This window comes from Phaenicophaeus curvirostris, chromosome 22, assembly GCF_032191515.1.
Source record: "Phaenicophaeus curvirostris isolate KB17595 chromosome 22, BPBGC_Pcur_1.0, whole genome shotgun sequence".
NCBI lineage: Eukaryota > Metazoa > Chordata > Aves > Cuculiformes > Cuculidae > Phaenicophaeus > Phaenicophaeus curvirostris.
Window position 1 is genome coordinate 3,917,708 of NC_091413.1, and position 19,315 is coordinate 3,937,022.

A 19,315-nucleotide genomic window follows, 5' to 3' on the forward strand; every position below is an offset into this window, starting at 1 on the left:
GGAATACACCAATTACGCTAGAGAAGTTTCAGCTGTAACACGAGGTCTTTGTGAGTTTATTATGTGCCCACGCTTCCCCTAAACCTGTTTTTCTCCCAGGATATTTTAACTGAGGGACAGTCACACATCAGACTGCGGAAGCGAGTCTGCAATGAGGGGAAGCCCCTTGCAAGGTCAAACTATTTGAACAAGGCTGGCTTGGGAAAGGCATAGTCTTGTGTGTTCTCACCTTCCTGTGCCCTCAGCCTGCACTCTGGGATTGCTTCTGTTCAAGGCAGAGCAGCATCCCTCGCTGTGAGAGCACAGACCAGGGATTTATCTTGCTGGGACACTTCAGAGCCCAGACCCATGCGTGTAATCCCATGCGGATTCTCGGTTCTCCTAGGTTTGCTTCCTTCCATTTCACATAACACTACACAGCCTGTGTTGAGATGAATTGAGGCCTGGCTCTGCAGTATTTCAAGCACCTAACATCAAACCTGTGATGTTCCCCAAGCCTGGAGTTGGGGTCTGGAGGCTCCAGAGGTCCAGCAGTGCCCACTTCATCCTGACTGCACCATACCAAGCCATTTTGTTGCTTGCAAAGTTCAATTACGTTTGTGCTTGCTCCAGAAACTGCCTCGCCCTTCCAGCCTATGACTGATCATTTCTTCTGGGCGCATTTTTCTTTCCTTCCTGAGAACATCCCCTCGGGACAAGCTTTAAGTCCAATAAAAAGCAAAGGAAATCTGTCTAACTGACTGCCTCTAAGCACGCTATGCGGCCGCAATACTCCACAAGGGCCCCTGCGTGACTCCAAGGCTCTTGGTAAGGAGGCACAGGTTGAAACCCAAGCTGTTTAGTGACTGTGATATGGGCCACATGCCCAGAATGACACTGCGTGCTGGGTTTCGTGCTTTTTCTGCCTTGCTGGGGGTGCCGATTCATGCAGGCTGCACAGACATAAGCGAGGTTGAAATGCTTCTGGGTTGTGCACAGCTGAGATAAAGCAATGTTGGCCAGGAAAAGCCCTTGGGCTTAAACTGTCACTTTATAGATAAATGATTTTATGCAGTGCCAAACTCCCCAAATCTGTATGTTTTACCCTTTATAGCAGTGTCTTTGGCAGTAGTTCCTGACTTATCCTGGAGCCTTACCCTTCCTGGTGCAAAGGTGTGAGAGGCGAGCATTCCCTTCAAAAACAGCACATGCTGGAAATCATAAAATTGGATTTTTATGTGGGATAACTGCTGGTTCAGAGATGCTCCACCATCTCTGCACTTTGCAAAAGTCTTCTGATTGCTATGCATGGAAAACCCCATGGAGGTGCAAAGTCTTACAATGCATTAGAAAAGACGGAGCACAAGAATGCATAAGGCTGATGAAAATTCAGCATTGTAGTAGTTGAGCAAAAGGCTGATGAAGAACTACGGTACGGTGCTCTTTGGGAGGAGAAGATTTATTATGAAAGGTCGTAATTAGCTCAGTGGCAGCATCTATGAGCAGAAGTCTGGCACTGTTCAGGTGTTGGTATAATATTTCCTGGATCAGCAGGTTTAAAATCACACAGCACCATGCATATTAAAATAAAAGCCAGAGCTGATGTTAAAAATGCCATTGCTTAGTCATGTATCCTGTGTGATTTTTCTTCTTCTCTTTTTTTTAAGGAAAAAGTAGAGCATCGCTAAGACCATGGGATATCCAGCTAGCATGAGTTTCTGTGGGAATCCCAGCTTGTCAGCAGTTAAACAAATACTCAATGCACACAATGTATTTCTGTCATAGTCTGGGAGGGGATGCATAGTGGGGGTTTGAAGGTGAGATGCTGGGAACAGAAAGTTTCAGGAAACATAAAGCCATTGTAGCTAGAAACCCAGTTTGACACCCACACAAGTACACCAACACGCTTAAGGAGCAGATGGAGAAGAAACACCAACACAGATCTGCCTTACGGGCATCCACCACTCAGAAATGGAAAACAATTCCCTTCCATTGCAAGGCCTAGTTGTTCCTTGCATAGTAAAATTGTAAGTGTAGTATATGTGAGTTTTTTGATAGCTTGCAACATGCTCATGAGCACTGAAGCTGATAAGACGAGCCTTTTCCTTCCCTGTTTAAAGCGGTTGGATAGGAGAGTTCAGAGCTTTGCAGAGTGTGAAATCGCTGGTTCAGGTGGCTGAGGGTGCCAAGGCAGGGAGCAGAACCACCACAGATTAGGACTTGTTTGCCAGTGCATTAATATACTTAAGAACCATTATGCAGTGTAGGGTGCATTCCAGGGCGTGAGCTTTCGTAGCACCTTGAACGCGCTTCCTGAATACTTCAGGGACTTCTCTTTCTCCCCAGTGCCTCACAAAACACCTGAAGAACATGTCTGGGTCGCCGTGCATGCACCACCCTCATCAACTCCATCTGACAGTTCTGCAAGTGCCAGCCTGTTATGTTTTGCTAGTTTTCTTTTTGAAAAGCAGTCTTGCACCCAAGTGGCCTTTTGAATAAGGCTTTCTGACTGTCTTCCTACGTCACCACAGTCCAGGTGAGATCTCTGGAGGAAGGCGATCAGATGCAAAAGCCAGCACACCGTCGCTCGGATTTCTTCTCTTCATTCACAGCAGATCGTGGTATTTTCAAGGAACTTCCATTGAAAAGGTAATGTCTAACTAACACTGTTTCTGAATATCTGTTAAAATTATTGAAATACTATTTTAGATGTTTTCTTCCAGGTATTCAAAACCTCCTCTGACTTTACATCCTCCTCTCTTGATTCTTATTCCCCTTTTCTGTCATGCCTTTGTCTTAGAGCTTAACTCTGTGATTAAACACCACAGGTTTAAAGCACACGAATAATGAAAGGACATGAGATGACAGACCTGATGTAAGTCTTAATGCTTATAACTTCCACTACTTCTCTTAATTCTCCTGTCTTCTCCCAGGGTTTTAGAGATGAACTGGTTAGTGTCCTGAAAAGAATTTAAAAGCCATCCGTTCCTCATTTAATAGCCAGTAACTATTACTAAAAGTTACTAAAAGTAACTTCAGTTCAGTGACTGGGGTTTGTAAGGGTAGAACCTATTCTGAATTAGACCTTTTCAGGTCCTTATGTAGAAAACTTGCAATTACAGCACAAAAATTAAACAAAGATTTGTTAGTGAGGATCTACTATCAGAGGGACAGACCCTGCGTGGCTGCCGGGATCTCAGCCTGCGGTCTCACCCGACAGTCTGATTTCTGATTTTCTCCAACTCCAGCTGGAATCAGTGGGCTTGGGATTGAATTTTCTATGGAAATTACTGCCCCCAGTTTGTAAGCCAGGAGGGAGAGGGCAGGGAGCTTACAGACCTTGGCCAGAGATTTTTATGTCTGATTTCCTGTTAAATGGGAGCTCAGAGTTTATTCAGTACTGAATAGGGTTTGGTGAATGCTGAAGATGCAGGTTAACATCAGTCTAACTGGCCATTTTTTGAGGACTGATACTATGGACATGGGTTTTGTGTGTAACAATTAATATGTAGCATGGGTCTATCCTCAGCCCACCTGAATATATGAGGGCTGTGTTAGACACCAGTGTACTAGGCAAATTTTAACATCTAAATGAACATCTAAAACTACTACATCCACTTGCAGGTGATGGTGGAGGGTTATTTGGAAGCTTACCAATGCACAAATCAAGGGGCAAATACCAAAGAGTACATTTCCCAGCAGCTAATGATCTGATATGGTGATCTGAGGTGAGACTGAAAGCTTTTAAATCAGCTGGATATTAGTTGCCAGGAATTATGCTTCCAAAAGCTGTAGCTACTCATTCAAATCATGACAAAATCATTAAGTAATCCCCTCTACAGAGGCCAGTGTGCGAGTCTTGCACTGCCTCTTACAAGGTGTTCAAGACTCCTTGCTGAGCAGGTCTTTCTCTCTCACTTTGAAATATATTCTGCTATAAAAGCAAAAATAAGCTAGAAATCGATTAGCCGTTAAGAACTTATATATTATTTGGCATGTAGGTTTTTTTTAGAGTGGAAACTTGAAAAAAAAGAGTGTGAGCAAACCAATCACAACTCATTTGTTTTCTTAATGAGTGCAGAAAACTTATGTAAAGCACAAGGGTTATCAAGCAGGATTCTCTTGCCACAGAACAGGTACAGCACAGACAGTAGGATTTAAATTTCCTTCATGTTGCCTTCCTGCCTTAAATATCAATCTTGTTCTCATGGGAATAATTTTTAGCTCCTTCTGCCTTCCTCCCTCTTGCACAGGCAGTAGTGATGAACTATGGGGAAAGGAGGAGCTGTGGTCGCTTCTGATCTTACTGAGCGTCCCTGCATGGACGTTGCCCACAGCAAAAGAACCACTGCAGGTCTGAGCAAGCGCTGGGGCACAGATGACTTGGGGAAAGTGGGGACTGATTTCCTGATCTCTGAAACTGGATGCATCTGTCCCTACTTTGGATTTCTGAGTTATGCAAGTCTGCTTTTATAATCAAAAGGAAACAGGCACATCTGGATTGAGCTCAAAGATACCCTTATAAAACACAGCATCCGTATCAAGGATGTCTCTCTGCATGGGCTAGAAAGGAATCTTAAAGTGGCAAATTCGTAACTAGGCATAGAACTTTGACATGACTTCCTGGATCTTGCACTCTTTAGGTTATGGAGAAACTGAACCTATAACACTCACTGAAAACTGACTTACAGGCTCTCAGCAGCTCAGCTCCCTCAGCACACAGCTCAAGTACAGCCAAAGAATTGTGCAAAGCCTGGAATGCAGCAGATGCTCTAAATTAAACCTCTGTCAAAGACTTGATACCCACTATTCCTCCCCATGGACATGGGCCTGTGGAAACCCATCTCTTGGTCCATTTTTTTTTTCCTTTGTGGAAAAGATGTTTCCTAGCATCAGTTTGGGATGCTCCACAGGCGAGACCCAGCTCCTCATTTTCACTGATTTGTTTTTTTGTTTTCTGAATCTTCCAATTTACCTATCATAATAAGAATCCCAATTAACTGCTGGGATCTCATTACAGTCACATTTCTTTGATTCTACCACTGTATTCTTAATCCAAAAAAAAAAAAAAAGAGCACCACCCTTTCCTCAGGTGTGGCCTCTTTATCAGATGCTGAATGAGCTGCACTTTTCTGGTCCTTGGTCTCTCTACAGCTTCTTTCTGCAGAGGTGGGTGAAGGTCCTGCACTCTAGCCCCAGGGCAAGCTCTTCACCTCCCTGGAGAGCAGATTGCCATGCTTGTGGAGCTTGGAGGGTGGTTTCCCCTTCTCATGTGTGCTGTTAGGGTCATCACATTCATCTGCCCCACTGAGCTGTGTGGGGGTTAACGAATTCCTGTTTATTCAGCTCTTTGAAGATGAGAAGTGCAGTGGAAGGGCTCTGTTATTGTTACCATGTATGAAGGGTTCTGTACCAAACCCAACTGTATTGTGTTTGGCCACTGGATGTCACAGCTGCTCAACACACAATGCAGCTGAAATAAGAAAGGAAAAGTGCTTACCCAGCAATGGGCAAAAGCCACATTTCCAGAGCAGTTCTTTTTTCTGTGAAGAGTGTTTTTTTGTTAAGGGGTGTGGGGCCTTCTGCTGTGTTTATGTGCTGTTAATACTGATTTTCAGAGAGACTGAGCAGCAACTGTGCTTCCTCTCCATGTTATTACACCGGGAGATCAGGAACAAAATGAATATTTTTATGGAAGGAGGTGCAGATATGCATAAAATATTAATAACACAGTGTCTGAGAAGGTGGAGAGGCATTTGTACATGCTGCCAAGCTGTCTTGTCACTGATTTGTTCCTTCTTTACCCCACCGACCACAGCACAGAGCCCTGGTATGATGGAAAAATTTCTCCCAGGCTGGCTCTTGACAATACTCCTTCAATCCTCATGTTTGAGACACTTTCCTGCACACCTCGCACTAAACGCAGAGGGAAGATTGACCTCCTAGTCCTCCCTTCACATATTGGTTTTTTTTTCCAAAGGGTCACCTAGAGATCCAGAACATGAAGTCACTTCCAGCAGCCTGTAGAGCAGGCCTATATAGACATTACAAGAACTGTAATTACATTTCCTGGAAATGAAAATGAAAAAGGATTATTTGACCATGTTCTCCTCTTTTTATAGCATCCCATTGTCCTTTTTGCCACCCGGGGGAAATGGCAAGTGAAAGGCTGCTCGTATTTGTGATGTGGTGAGGTGAGAACCACCCCAGAAGTGATGTGAACATAAAAGAGAGGAAAAGTATTTTGAGACAATCCACGGGCTATAGCTATAGCTAAGAGTAATTGGCTGAAACTGAGCGAAAGAAAATTTAGGTTGACAACGAACTGCAGGCAGCTAATGCTGAGATCTGCTGGACCGTAAAATGGAATTCGCAGAGGAAACCTTTCTGCTTTAGAATGGGCAAATCCTGCTTTTAGTAACACTGGTGTAAACCTCCGGTGTCTGTCTCTGACTGCCTCAAAGCCTGTTTCTATCACAAAGCTTCAGTAAAATCAACAAATGTCCCTGAATTTATGTCAGCAGAAGGTGAATTTAGCCAAGCGCATCAAGATATTATATAAGGGGAAGGAGGCCTAAAGGGATTGTGTGAACTGGAGAAATGAATTCTAGCACATTTCTACCTCTGACCTTTGTGATCTCTGCAGGCTGTTGAAAGCCAGAGTGCAAAAGCAGAAGAAGAAAACACAACATGGGCAAGATTTCAAAGCAGCGAGGGCCAGTTTGGGAAGGAAGATCTTAAACCATTAAAGGAATTGTTGAATAAAAGGATCTCATGTTTCAATCCACACAGCTATTACCAGATTTACCCAAGGGTTTGGGGCTGACTGGCACTGGCTGCTTTTTGTCTTTCGTAAAACATGTGTAGGCTCTGAATACTTTTATTCATCCAGCGTGAGTTCAGCAGAGAGAACTCTTTTTGAAGAGGTTTTAGGTTTGTTTGAAGAGGTTTTAGCCTCACTCACAAAATCCTAGATAGCCTGATTGAAGGTAACGTCCATCTCGCATCAAACAGCCTGTTCCTGGTCAAACCTTTGCTGGGCTTGGGAGCCAGACAGCTATTACTGCAACCTCTGATGAAATTCCTGCTGATTCAGAGGGGAAGGAGTTAACCCTTTCAAGTTCTGGGTCAAAGGAGCACTGAGGTACTGAGCCAGCTACTTCAATGCAATGTCAAGGTTTTAATGTGGCTACCAATACTCAGAATGGAGCCGAAAGTCAGACGTGAGCTGAGCTTAAGGCCAGTGAGGACAGAGGGAATAGCCTGGGAGAAGCAGGATTTAAAAGATGGCAAAGAGTCAGGGAAAACTGTAGAGATAAAAGTGAAGTGCATGGAAGCCAATGATGTGGGATTAAAGGCTTATTTCCTACTGTAGTCGGGGCAGGAGGGAGGAGGCTGAGGTCTGTACAACTGCATCTGTGTGAAAGTAGCCTTTGTGAAGAAATCACGCCAAGAATATTAATAGTTGAGATATCTGACATTAGATTTTCCCACTGGTTATATCTGGGTGCAGAGCTTATTCCTGCTAGCCCTACCGTCTTCTCCACCTGTAAAACACCAGTTTACTTCAAGCACAGAACTGGAGTTCCTAAGCACTATATCCAGACTTCTCCCTAGCAATTATATTGAGGTAGCAGAACAGATCACTAAGAAACACAAGCTTCAAGCCAGCCACGTTTAATACTATATACACTATAAAAGGCTCCAAGAACCAATTAGTGGCTATTGACATGTGCAATATTTCATACAGGAGAAGGACTCCTTCCATATTATTCAACTTGTAGTTAGAAGCTTAATATTCAAATACAGTTAAGGAGTTTAATTAAAATTGTTCTATCATAACTCCAAAACAAATTAATACTTAATGCTCTTAGTAAATCCTCTCCCCAGACTGCTGTCTCTTCCAGAGCCACTAATTTGGGGGAAGCTAGCTTGAGCACCCACAGCTCCTGCTGGTGCCAAGTGAAATGTCACAATTTTAGCATGTTGCGAAGGCTCCATTTAAAATTAATTCACTGTCATGTGCAGTTTCTTGACACCAGTACATTCCTGAAGGGATTTTATTTCAAATTCTTTGTGCAGACTGGGTTAGCTGATCGATAAAGCCCAGCCAGGACAAATGGCTTGTCTGCAAGTAACACCCATTTAAACACTCCCGACACGCACACGCAGGCAGGGTGACAGGAGAGATGCTTTGGTGCAGCAGTGTCCTGTTCTTGACTCTGGCTCACGCCTTCCTGTGCTGCTGCGTGCAATCTTGGAGTGTAAACAGGTATAAACCTCCAAAATTTCTCCCTCAGCTAATTTCAAAGCCTGTTTACCCAACTGGATATACAAGGATTATGAAGTGCATTGTGGGGCATGTTTGATTAGTTTAGTCCTTACACAGTTCAGTGCAACTGTCAGAATAAATGACTTCTTTAAGGGAGAGAGGGAAAAATACACATTTGGTTAATCAACTTAATATTACAACAGCTTCCAAAGATTAATTATGCACTGCAGAAAACAGCAAACCAGGAAAGGCCTTTTAATGTTAACTATTCACTGGTGAAGAATAAAGGTTCGCATAAAAAAAACCTGCTTCTGTTTTTCAGCACAGTCTGCTCCTAGAAACCTGAGGTTGGATGAAATCTATAAGTCATCTATGGCTGTTATTGCTGAATTGCTGTTATTATGTACCTTACTGCTGATAATAATAATTGCAAATGATATTGCACGTGGCAGGAACATTGCAAACAGAAGTGCTGAGATTTCACGGATCTGAGCTTTCTTGCCAAATGTTTAACATTGCTGCCCATCACCTAAAACCAACAGCAAAGTTGTACTGCATGTGTTGGAAGCTGTAGCTCTTCTTCGTACCAGGGGAAAATTCCATTCATCGGGAGATTTCTGCTCCCTTTCTGTTATTAAACTGTGGGTTTATGGGCTGGGAGGCACTGCTGGGCAGAAAGAGCTGTCACGACTGTGTCATTTTGAGAGGAAAGGAAAAGGCTTTTCAAAGGGACTGACATTTGCCTAGTGATGGGATACAAAAAGTCAGGCAGAAGATCCATGGTCTGTTCATGGGCTGCCAAATGACTTTTTTAATGGGCCTTGGGCAATCATTTGGGACACATTTTTAAGGAAATAAATGTCTGAATATGTACAGAGCAGCTGCTGAAGTCCGCAAAAGCATCTAGACATCTGACACTAGCTCATTTTTATTTTAATTCTGTTACGCCTTTTAAAAATCCACCAAGGTTTCAGCATCTTTTATCACGCCTGTACCTTTGAACAGTCTAAGCAGTTTTTCAGGGCTCTGAATTTTCCAAAGACTGCAAATCTCTCACATTCAAAACTAGATTTTCATTGAATAAGGGAAGGTGCTGAAAGCAAAATGCTTTGAAATACTAGGCTTGCGGGTGTGGAGCGCTTTTAAATCTGGCCTCAGAAGGCTGATTTTCAAAGGAGCTAAGTGTCTACAATTTTAACTTCCAATAAGATTGTGAACACTCAGCTCTTTTGAAAACTGGTCCCTTAAATGCCTTCTGCCTTGGCTCCTTCCTCTGCGTAGCCAGGAAACAATTGGCCAGCTCAGGGCAACTGGGAGATTTGAGATCTGGGTTAGGTATCTTTGCTTACAAGGCACAGTTTCACACATATTTGCACTTTCTGTGTGCTCATCAGGAATGAATGGACAGGAAAAGCGAGCAGAGCGTGTGTAGCAGAGCTGGGGTCAGACCATGACTCCGAGGTCATCAGCTTTGGCCATCAGGGGAAGCCTGTTCCATCTGCATGGACAGTTTGGTTCAGAGCATCAGTAAAGCCTTTAGTGTTTAAAGCTGACTGTCCAAATAAAAAAAAATCCCTGGGGTATTGTTTGCTGGTCTTGCTTTGTATGGGTGAGAAGGGCAGGATGGGTGCTGGGAAGGCCAGACCTGGAGTAAATTGGTATTTAGTCTTCCTGAGGATTCTTATAGAAATGCGCTCCCTACCTTGGTTCCCGCTGCAGATTCAGCAAGAGACATGGGGATCGTGGCTGTCTTGTTCCACCTGCTCCTGGTGCATCTGGGCTGCTCTCACCTCGTGCACTGGACATACAAAGGTAATGAAAAATGAGGCTGTTTTCCGATTGCTGCTGACTTTTAGCTTAGTAAAGGTGCTCCCATCCTTTTTGTGCTGCAGAAGCAACACTCAGCTTGACTCTCTTTCCGTTACTGAAATATGTCCACCCAGCAGTTAATTTATTCCACTCCATTGATGCCTGTGTGCCTTGAAAGTGATTCTCTTTAATGTCACCCCTCTTTACTCTTTTGTGTGGTCAGAACACATTGTCAGAGTTGGCAAAGCATTGAGGTCTGAACAATGGGGAAAATCTTTACAATGTGCTAGTATAAAAGCTGCCCTTTGGATGATCCTGGAGAGAAAAGCTTTAAATACTGCCTGCTTTTTATTTTATTGTCATACCCTGTGCAGTACAAATCACTAAGTGGTGTTTATTTATGTATTTATATATTTTGTGAAATTTTACCTTATTTTCATTTGCTGGGTTATGGACAGAGCTCATTGAAGTAAATGGTAGTCTTTTTATGACCTTCATTGGGCTGAGAATCAAGCTGAAACAAAAGATATTGTTGAATAGATGCAATATTGCAATCAGGATGCTAAGCTGTTTGCAGAAGTTCTCTCTGGATTTTCTTTTGGCCAGGATGTCTACGTCTCCTAAGCTTCCCACCTTTAATCAATGTCAGGAAACCAGTACCTGCAAACTGGCATTGCTTAAGTGAAATACAAAGGAAGAATTGGCAAACAGTAACAAATCCCCAGGTGTGGCTGTAATAATGGTAATTTGAAAATTAGTAAGATGATGAAGTAGCATTGAGTGATAGGACTGGGGGCAGTTGCTATAAATTGGAGAGGGGCAGATTTAGACCAGACATAAGGAGGAATTTCTGCCCCAGGTTGCCCAGGGAAGCTGTGGCTGCCCCCTCCCTGGAGATGTTCAAGATCAGGCTGGATGGGACTTGGAGCCCATGATCCAGTGGGAGTTGTCCCAGCCCATCACAGGGGTTGGAACTGGATGATCTTTAAGGTCCCTTCCAACCCAAACTATTCTATGATTCTACTTTCTTTTAAAAACTTCTCCTTCCAAACCATCTCTGCAGGATTTGAAGTCAGCAACTTCTACAATCACGTGATGATAATTCCTTCATTCTAGCTCTGTTCATCTCAGACAGACACATGGATCAATACATTGCAGTTCTGGGGTGAAGAAGAGGTTCAGTACTGATTGCAAATCACAGCCATGACAGAGACATAACCAACATTTCTACTTCTCCTTAAAGTCCTGAATATAGCACTGTGGAGAGGGCAAAGAGCTGTGAAGCATTCAAACATTTGCTGATAGTTAAACCATTTAGTTAAACCATTTCAGCCCTATTCTTCCTTTGTTAGCTCTCTCTCTCTAGGTTAACTTCCAGCCTATTGCCCTGGCCCTATTCACTCTCACTTTGGTTGAGAGCCTGATTCCACACCTTTGGCTGTTGAGACCCATTAAAATCCTCATTTCTATATAAACACTCTTTCGGTTTCCCATGATCAATAAGCTCTTGCTGCAATGCAGATCTTTTATTTTGCAGTGCAGTTGTCCTGCAGACAGAACAATGTGTATTTTCACTCTAGGGAAGGCAGAAAAACCTTTTATTGCTGCAGCTCCTGGTGTTATAACAACTGGATTGGCATGCCCTGCTGGCAAATGAGCAGAGTTTTCTGATTCCTGAGCTAAAAGCAGTTCTCATCATGTCCTAATAACCTGGTTTGCTTCTCCTCCATGCAGAAGGAGAGCTGGATGAAGAGCACTGGGGAAAGCACTTTGCAGACTGTGCTGGCAAGCACCAATCTCCAATTGACATCCAGAGGAAAAAAGTGACCTACAACCCACAGTTACTGCAGCTGGAGCTGAGTGGTTATGATGGACCCTTGCAGGGAGATTTCACCATGACCAACAACGGTCACTCTGGTAAGGCTGGGGGGGATCCTTCTCATTACCTACCTAAAAAGAGGAGCTGGTCGAGAAGTCCTCGCTGAGAAAGGAGCAGCCTGAGCCAGAAATCAGGGCATGTGGCTTGAGGAGTTTGGTCCTGCAGTAGCTCCTGCTGTCAGGCAGAAAGAGAAGCTCTCAGGCAGAAGGAAGCAAGTGCTGCCTGTCTCCTTCAGCCCCATTTTGCCCCCGAGCCACGGCTTGGTACCTGCATGGATCACTGCACACGCAGCATCCAGGGGCCTCCCATGCACTGTTTCTAGGACAGCAGTGCAAGGAACGGGTCAGCAAAGGCCTTACACTTTTGAAATGCAGATATCTTGAATGGTAAGCCTGTCCTGAAATCCCAACCCTTTTATCCATACCATTTTGTTACCATCCTGCACTGAGGAGTTTAGGTTTCTGTGCATCCTAACGGCTTTAGTCCTGCGCTGCATCCAATGGGAGAAAGAACATACCTTCCTGCTGGGGCAGCGGGTGGAAGAATTATCAGAACCTGATGGATTTCTGCTTTTAAGCTATAAATATGCTATGGTGTATTCTCTGGAGGTTTCACCTCAGCAGTGCAGCATGAACTTATTACATTGCATTTGGGGTTAAAAGGAGATTTTATGGGTTTGGGTATGTATTTTCCCAGCACACACAGGATATAGGAGCGCCTCCTGTATGTTCATCTCCACCCTGCCATAGCTAGAACATTAGCAAGGATAGTTGCTATTTTTATAACACGCTCTGGCTTTTCAGTAGGATGAGGCAATTCCCCTTTTTCACTCGTAGGTTTGGCATAACAGTTAACATAATATACAGTTTGCATTTGTGGCAGTACATTAGCAGGAAGACAAATGTTTTGTGTTCTCTTTGTGACTACTCCTTGGCAAGGAGAAGCAGAGATTTGTCTCTACAAATCCTTCAAGCATTAAACACAGCCTTTTCAAACTCTGTATGCCTGTTCCTAGAAGATGCAGAGTCCAGAATGCTGAAAATTATGATGACTGGATTCATCTAACCTGTCACTTTGTTGATTTCTATCCCCCCTTTTCTTCCTTGGAAATAGAGTAGTTAAAGCCTTGTAGAGCTCTACAAGATGAGCTGTACTGTGTGAGTATTTTCATTACTGCCTAAGGAAAGAAAGAGCTGCTGAGACATAAAAATCTGCCACAGCTACTGCCCAGTCATCTTTGTGCCCAGTGCGGTCTTTGTTGTGCATGAGCCTGAGGTCAGGAAAGATTTTTAAGCTCACCAAGCTTTAAGCTTCAGTGGTTTCCTTACCTACTGGAGTCAGTGCTCTGCGCGTGATTCTGCTATCTTATTTCAGAGACTGTGTTGGTGGCAGAAAGCACTTGGCAGTGTAACTACAAAAATGGGCTTGCCTCCACCCCTTGCTGTCTCCAATCCTGTTTTTTTTCAGTTCAGATTGATTTGCCACCCACCATGCACATCTCCAGAGGGCTCCCAGGTCTCTACACAGCTGTACAGATGCATCTTCACTGGGGTGGCCTGGACCTGGAGACCAGCGGCTCTGAACACACCATCGACGGGATGAGATACTTCGCAGAGGTACTTGGGAACAGAGCAGGCTGGAGGGAGGGCGCGTTGCAAATCTGGCAACTGGGAATGGGAAGCTGCAGCCAGCAAAGCCCCCAGGAAGCAATTCAGAGACAAGTGGGAGAATTGGGGCTCCTGCAAGTGCAGGTGGTTTGTGCAATGCAGTGGCTGAGCGCACAGAAGACAGTAAGAAAAGCCACTGAAACAGCACTAATATCCTTCAGGGATGGGGTTGTTCTTCCACACGCATCCCAAACCTATTAAAATAAAGGTCTGTGTGGCTGTGCTGTGAGGCACAAGCAGCAGGGACTGGGATGGTGACTCTCCCCTCAGTCAGTTTGGGTTCCTTTAGAGCAGTGAGGAAGCCATTTATCACTTCTTGCCAAATGACCCTGTCTCTCCTCTGACAGCTGCACATTGTCCATTACAACTCAGCTGAATACTCAAGCTTTGAAGAAGCCAAAGACAAACCAAATGGACTGGCTGTGCTTGCCTTCCTGTATGTGGTAGGTTTGATGCCCAGCCTGCTGAGCCAGGCCAGTCTGTGACCTCTGTTTATACATTCACAGCCCAGACACGTGCAGCCTGTACTAGGTTTGCACATCTATCCTTAGAGATGATGTTTGCCACCAGTTGAAGAAACTGTTCGGCAGCAGAACTATTCTCTTATGTCATCTGGGGTTCACGCAATATCAGCCAATACAATTTGGGAGCCCCAGAAAAGTTTGCGCTATAAGAAGTACAGATCGATTATCAGGTGTGGCAGCTGGGTTTTCCCTACTGCACCTCAAGCCTTTGCAAGTAGGAACAGTTGATTTTGTGTGGATTTACAAGATCCTGATAGTTCACTATTCTATCCAAGATCTACATGGACCTTATCGGGCCCAGAATTGTCCAGCCTATCAAGAGATCCACCATAGTATTTGTTCTCTTTGTTTCCTAATTCATCAATTCGTCCCTGATGCTGGTGAGTAGTATAGAAGATACACAGGTCACTAACCTTTTGTTCATGTTTCTATGCTGCGTTTAGGATGGGCACTTCGAGAACACCTACTACAGTGAATTCATTTCCAAACTGGCCAAAATCAGGTTTGCAGGTAAGACCTGGGAATGCCTTTCTCCATTCTTAATATTCTCAAAACCTGTGTGCATGCACTTAGACATTTTGCTGCTGCTTTACTTGCAGCTGCATGGCCAAGCATCCTCACCCATGCACAACTTCACACTATCACTGCCCAGGCAACACAAACAGCAGCCCACGCAGCAGGGTGGTGTGGAAGATGCTCAAGGCAGCAACACATACGCCTAAGAGGGCTACAAAACACACTGCAGCATCATCAAATAACAACTTCCCATGATCCTGCAGTCCTGATGCTCAGATAGCAGACACTCTGCTTCCTGGGAGAACTAACAACTACTGGCAGAGCACTGAGGTGCAGTTGCCCACCACCTCCAGGACCCCAGGTATCCCCAGGTGACAAACTAGAACCACAAAAAAGACCATTCATTTCCCTCCATCTTCATCCAATTCTATCAAAGGTCCAAACCACCAGTGCTCTGGGTGAAGTGATTTGCCAGTGCCAGCTCTAACAGCACTCCTGCTTTTCTCCTTGTCCCCCATTGTTGATATTGCCTGTTTCTTTTTGAGGTCAATCAACAAAGCTCCTTTCTCTGGATGTCCAAGCCATGCTGCCAGAAAACCTGTCACATTTCTACAGGTACCAGGGCTCACTGACAACCCCCCCTTGCTCTGAGAGTGTGATCTGGACCATTTTTCATTCTCCAATTGTCCTGTCGCACACACAGGTAAGTGAGAGCTGTTTACCAGACAAAGCAACTTCTCTCTCCTTCACATTTCACCTTTCCACACATTTCCTTTTCTGCCCTCCTGTGATTTTGGGAGTAGCCTGACAGTGGATTTAAGAGGGCATCTCTCACATATGACTTTTGGGATGGCCTCCTAAGCAACTGGAATTACATGTGGTTGTAATGACAGTGATGCTACATCACAGCAAGGGTTAGGCACTGGGTGATAGCACCACTTGTGCCAGCAGTTGAATCCCATCACATGGCAGGATCCCCTTCTCTTTGCTCTCTCTGCCTTGTCAGGACAAAGGCCTTAGCAAGGGAAAAATTAACACAAGTAAATAAGTTTACTGCAGAGTCTCGCAGAGGGGTTCATCTTCCTGAATTAAAAAGCAGCATTGGAAACTTTTTCTTCTAGGGGAAGAACAAGATAAATGGAGACTACAGTAGAGGAAGATCACAGTGTGTCCTCATTTGAAAGAAAAATACTCTTTTTGGCAGGGGGGAGGCTGTTAAGCACTTCTGAGAAAGGAGTACACTACAGAACAGCAGCAAAATCTCCATCCATGCATACCATCAGGGAGCTGTTAAAAACTCCCTTCAGGCTAAATATCTTTATCTTGAATTAGCTGGTAAGAGTCCTCATGTTCTGTCCCTTTCCCTTGCTCAGCAAGAGACCCTGTGGGTTCCTCTATAACAAATTGCTAGGTTTAATCCTGAGCTGCAGGATCACGTTGCACTTCTAGGCTAAAATGTCATTCCCCTTGCCCTCCATAATAAACCTGCATTGCTCACAGATTAACCTCCTGGAGAACACCTTGCTGGACTGGCAAAACAGGACGCTGCGCAACGACTACCGGCACGCTCAGCCCCTCAACGGGCGGGTGGTGGAATCCTCCTTCAGAGCCAAACTCACCCAAGGTAAAGGCAGTCAGCAGGCAGGACTCAAGGAGGAGCAAAAAAACCTATGTGGAAAGAGTTAAGCTGCTAATCACTAAGGGGAGGTGGAGATCACCTTTTCTAGGAGTAGCAGTGTCCCTTCACAGCAGGTGGAGATGCCCCATAGGGCTCTTTGACCCCTGTCGACACATCTTGCTTCTAACAGTGCAGTGGTGGCTGTAGGTTGTGTGCCAGCCCCTTGCTTTGACTGCAGCAGGGTCCCACTGTGCCCCATGGCACCACACAAGAACAGCAGGTTCAGGTGTGCCTGCATCCCTATGGGGGAGGCATTGACCTCTGCAGAAACAGCTCTGGCACAGCTGAGGAGCCAGACACCATGTGGAAGTACTGCATTTTAATACAAAGGTTTTCCCAAAACCTTCTACAAACTAGAAAACAGAAAATCTACCACGTGCAGGTCCTGGCCTTCTGTAAATTCAGCTGTCTGATTGCTCTAGAACAATGCCATCCAGAGGACTTCAGCCTCAGGCTGGAACAAATCCACATACAGCTCCAAGACATGAAGACAGAGTTGCTGAACGGAGCAAGCCACAGAGGTAAGAAACACACATCCGTTCTTGAGTCTAGCTTACCTTCCAAGGATGAGGAGCTCATGCCCTGTTTTCCTTGATGACCTAAATCAATAACAGGTTTGGCACTGATACGTGTGGGTAGAATATTTTCCCCTATATGGAAATCCTGCATCTACAGCATCAACAAACCTAGCCCTAATCTGGCTTCCTGGTTATTTCAGGTATTAAATCCAGCACTTTTCCAGCTTTCTACTTCCCTGTGGAAAACATTGAGAGTTTTGTGAAAGTCCACCCCCTCCATGACATGTCTCTCCAAGCCTTCACCTTATGCTTCTGGACAAAAGCCCAGCCTGGAGGCAGTCAGACTGTTCTTTCCTACTCCACACAGGAGAGGGAGAAGGAGCTAGTGATGACCGTGGGCACAGACGTGGGATTGTGGATAGGAGGCCATTTCGTCAGCTTCCCCCTGAACCACAAGGCACAAGATTGGCTGCACTACTGCATGGCATGGGCCTCCCAGTCTGGAACAGCAAATCTATGGCTCAATGGAGCAGCTGGTAAAGAAAAGAGTATCCAGAAGGGGTATGTGAGCCAGGCTGGAGGGACACTTGTCCTTGGGAAAGACAGAGACACTCTTCTTGGCACCTTCTCCAATGGTTTTGCAGGCTGGATGACCCATGTGAACCTGTGGAGCCAAGTTCTCACTCCTGCAGATGTTCGGGCACTTGCAATGTGCAAACCAGGGCAACTGAGGGGAGATGTCATAGCATGGGGAGAAACCTCCATGACTGTCTTCGGGGGAGTGGTTCTGGAGTCAGACACCAGCTGTCAGTGACCCCAATTTTTTGTTTTGTTTTGTTAAGGCAGCCAAAGAATCCAAACTGCTTCCTGGGGAAACTGAGGAAAGCAGGTGATTTGCTTGTTTCTCCCTCTGCTTTGTATAGGCTCACAATGCTTCTGCTACCACTTTGAGTCATTTTTCAAAGCATGTACATAGGGCCAAAGCCTTCATCGATGGGACAGAGGCAAAGAACAGAGCTGAACTTGGCACAGTCCAACACCTTGTATTGTCACACCCCTCCCAGCAGTTAGATTTAGGTCATTGTACATACATCTTGCTACATGCCAAAAAGCCCCTCTCTTTGGTCAGAGGAGCCTCTTTCTCAAGTAAAATCTTTCACATTCTTCACAGTCTGTTTCTCACCATCTTCCCTGTATGCATCCTTCCTTCCCATTTCTCACCATCAGATCATCACCCCTTCCCCTGCAGATGTATCACATAGGAAAGGGGACGTAAAGCCCTCGCAGGACGGAGCGTGGTCCTGTGCCAGCGTTGTGCTTTGATCAGTGGCAAGGCTTCTCTTCTGGAAACGGACAGACCGAGCATGGAAACAGCTTCTTTTTCAACATATAAACATCACAAGTGTGAGGGCAGGTGTAAAACTTATCTTCTAAGGTTAAATTAAATCATGCAAAGGGCTATCTCCATCAATAACAAAATCCACACCAGGCTGTTCAACAATTCTGCTTTTTTTGAAACAGAGGGCAGCAGCCCTGCATAACAACAAACAATATTGAATTTTCCCACGTTAAATTATGCCATAATTAATCCCAAACTCCCTTAAATTAATAAATACTTTAAGAAATAATCTAATTTTATCACTGTGCACTTTACTTTCTTCTGAATATCATCCCTAAGTCCTTTAGACTCGGAGCTTTCAAACCTATTTAGCCTCTAGGTGGAATGGTGACCTCCAGGGACACAACCAGAAACCAGTAGGACCAAGCTCTAAACCATTAGAAGAGTTTTGCAAGGAGTTTCACGTACCTGGGAGAAGAGTAATTTCAAAAACTAAACCTAAGTAACACAATGTGAGAAGCTAAAGGCAAATTTGGACCTGTTTGTAAATACAGGCTCCAACCTGTAGCCCACTGCACAGGAATCAACCTGAATTTATCTCCTCCTGCAGCAGGGAGGTTCTTTCTGAGTTCAATACCACATACCCAAGGGGGACAAATGAGGTCCAACTGGCTTATACATACAGAAAAAAAATATATAGAGGTTATGAAATGATTAAGAGAGGGGCCATGGCTCTTTGGCACTTGAAAAATAAACACTAGGGAGTGAAATGAGCTAAACAGCTCAAAGACTAGAAGTACCTCTGGATGTAAATAAATAAGCATCAGCCAGATGGATGACTCCTCACCTCAAGAATAAGGCTTTGGAAGGACTCATCAGCAACGGTTGAGCACTAGGTTTCATTTGAATAAGGGAGTTGGGCGAGCAGCGTGGGGGTGATATTATAGAGATAAACATTTCCAGCTTAGCGGTCCTTTGAGACACATGAAGGAATGATAAGATTTGACAGGAAAAATGCCCTTTTCAGCCTGTCTAAGGAACTACCTCAGATCAGCTGACCCTCTCCGAACATCGAAGGCTGCATCACTCATGCTGCACCCTCAAATGTATGAATGACAGTTCCTCAGAGATATA

At 44.7% G+C, this 19,315-nt stretch overlaps 1 protein-coding gene across 3 annotated transcripts; it reads left to right on the forward strand.

Annotated features, from left to right (window-relative positions):
* The first annotated feature begins 2,382 nt into the window (after positions 1–2,382).
* On the forward strand, positions 2,383–18,006 carry CA6 (carbonic anhydrase 6). 3 transcript variants are annotated; one of them, XM_069874694.1, is made up of 10 exons: positions 2,383–2,515; positions 9,971–10,063; positions 11,795–11,977; positions 13,407–13,555; positions 13,954–14,049; positions 14,574–14,640; positions 15,192–15,349; positions 16,147–16,270; positions 16,747–16,845; positions 17,043–18,006. In XM_069874694.1, exons 2-10 carry the CDS (start codon positions 9,985–9,987, stop codon positions 17,654–17,656), a joined length of 1,569 nt encoding a protein of 522 aa, XP_069730795.1. In that variant the 5' UTR covers positions 2,383–2,515; positions 9,971–9,984; the 3' UTR covers positions 17,657–18,006. The 3 variants fall into 3 exon arrangements, with proteins under 3 accessions (XP_069730795.1, XP_069730793.1, XP_069730794.1); XM_069874692.1 differs by having other exon boundaries at positions 2,385–2,628; XM_069874693.1 differs by lacking the exon at positions 2,383–2,515 and adding an exon at positions 8,150–8,251.
* The last annotated feature ends 1,309 nt before the right edge of the window (positions 18,007–19,315 follow it).

Excerpts from the sequence above, each read along its gene's own strand:
- CA6 (XM_069874694.1), top strand. The coding sequence starts at position 9,985 with ATGGGGATCGTGGCTGTCTTGTTCCACCTGCTCCTGGTGCATCTGGGC. Across the intron at positions 16,271-16,746 it reads CAGAGCCAAACTCACCCAAG|AACAATGCCATCCAGAGGAC; the intron begins GTAAAGGCAGTC and ends TGATTGCTCTAG. Across the intron at positions 16,846-17,042 it reads GAACGGAGCAAGCCACAGAG|GTATTAAATCCAGCACTTTT; the intron begins GTAAGAAACACA and ends TGGTTATTTCAG.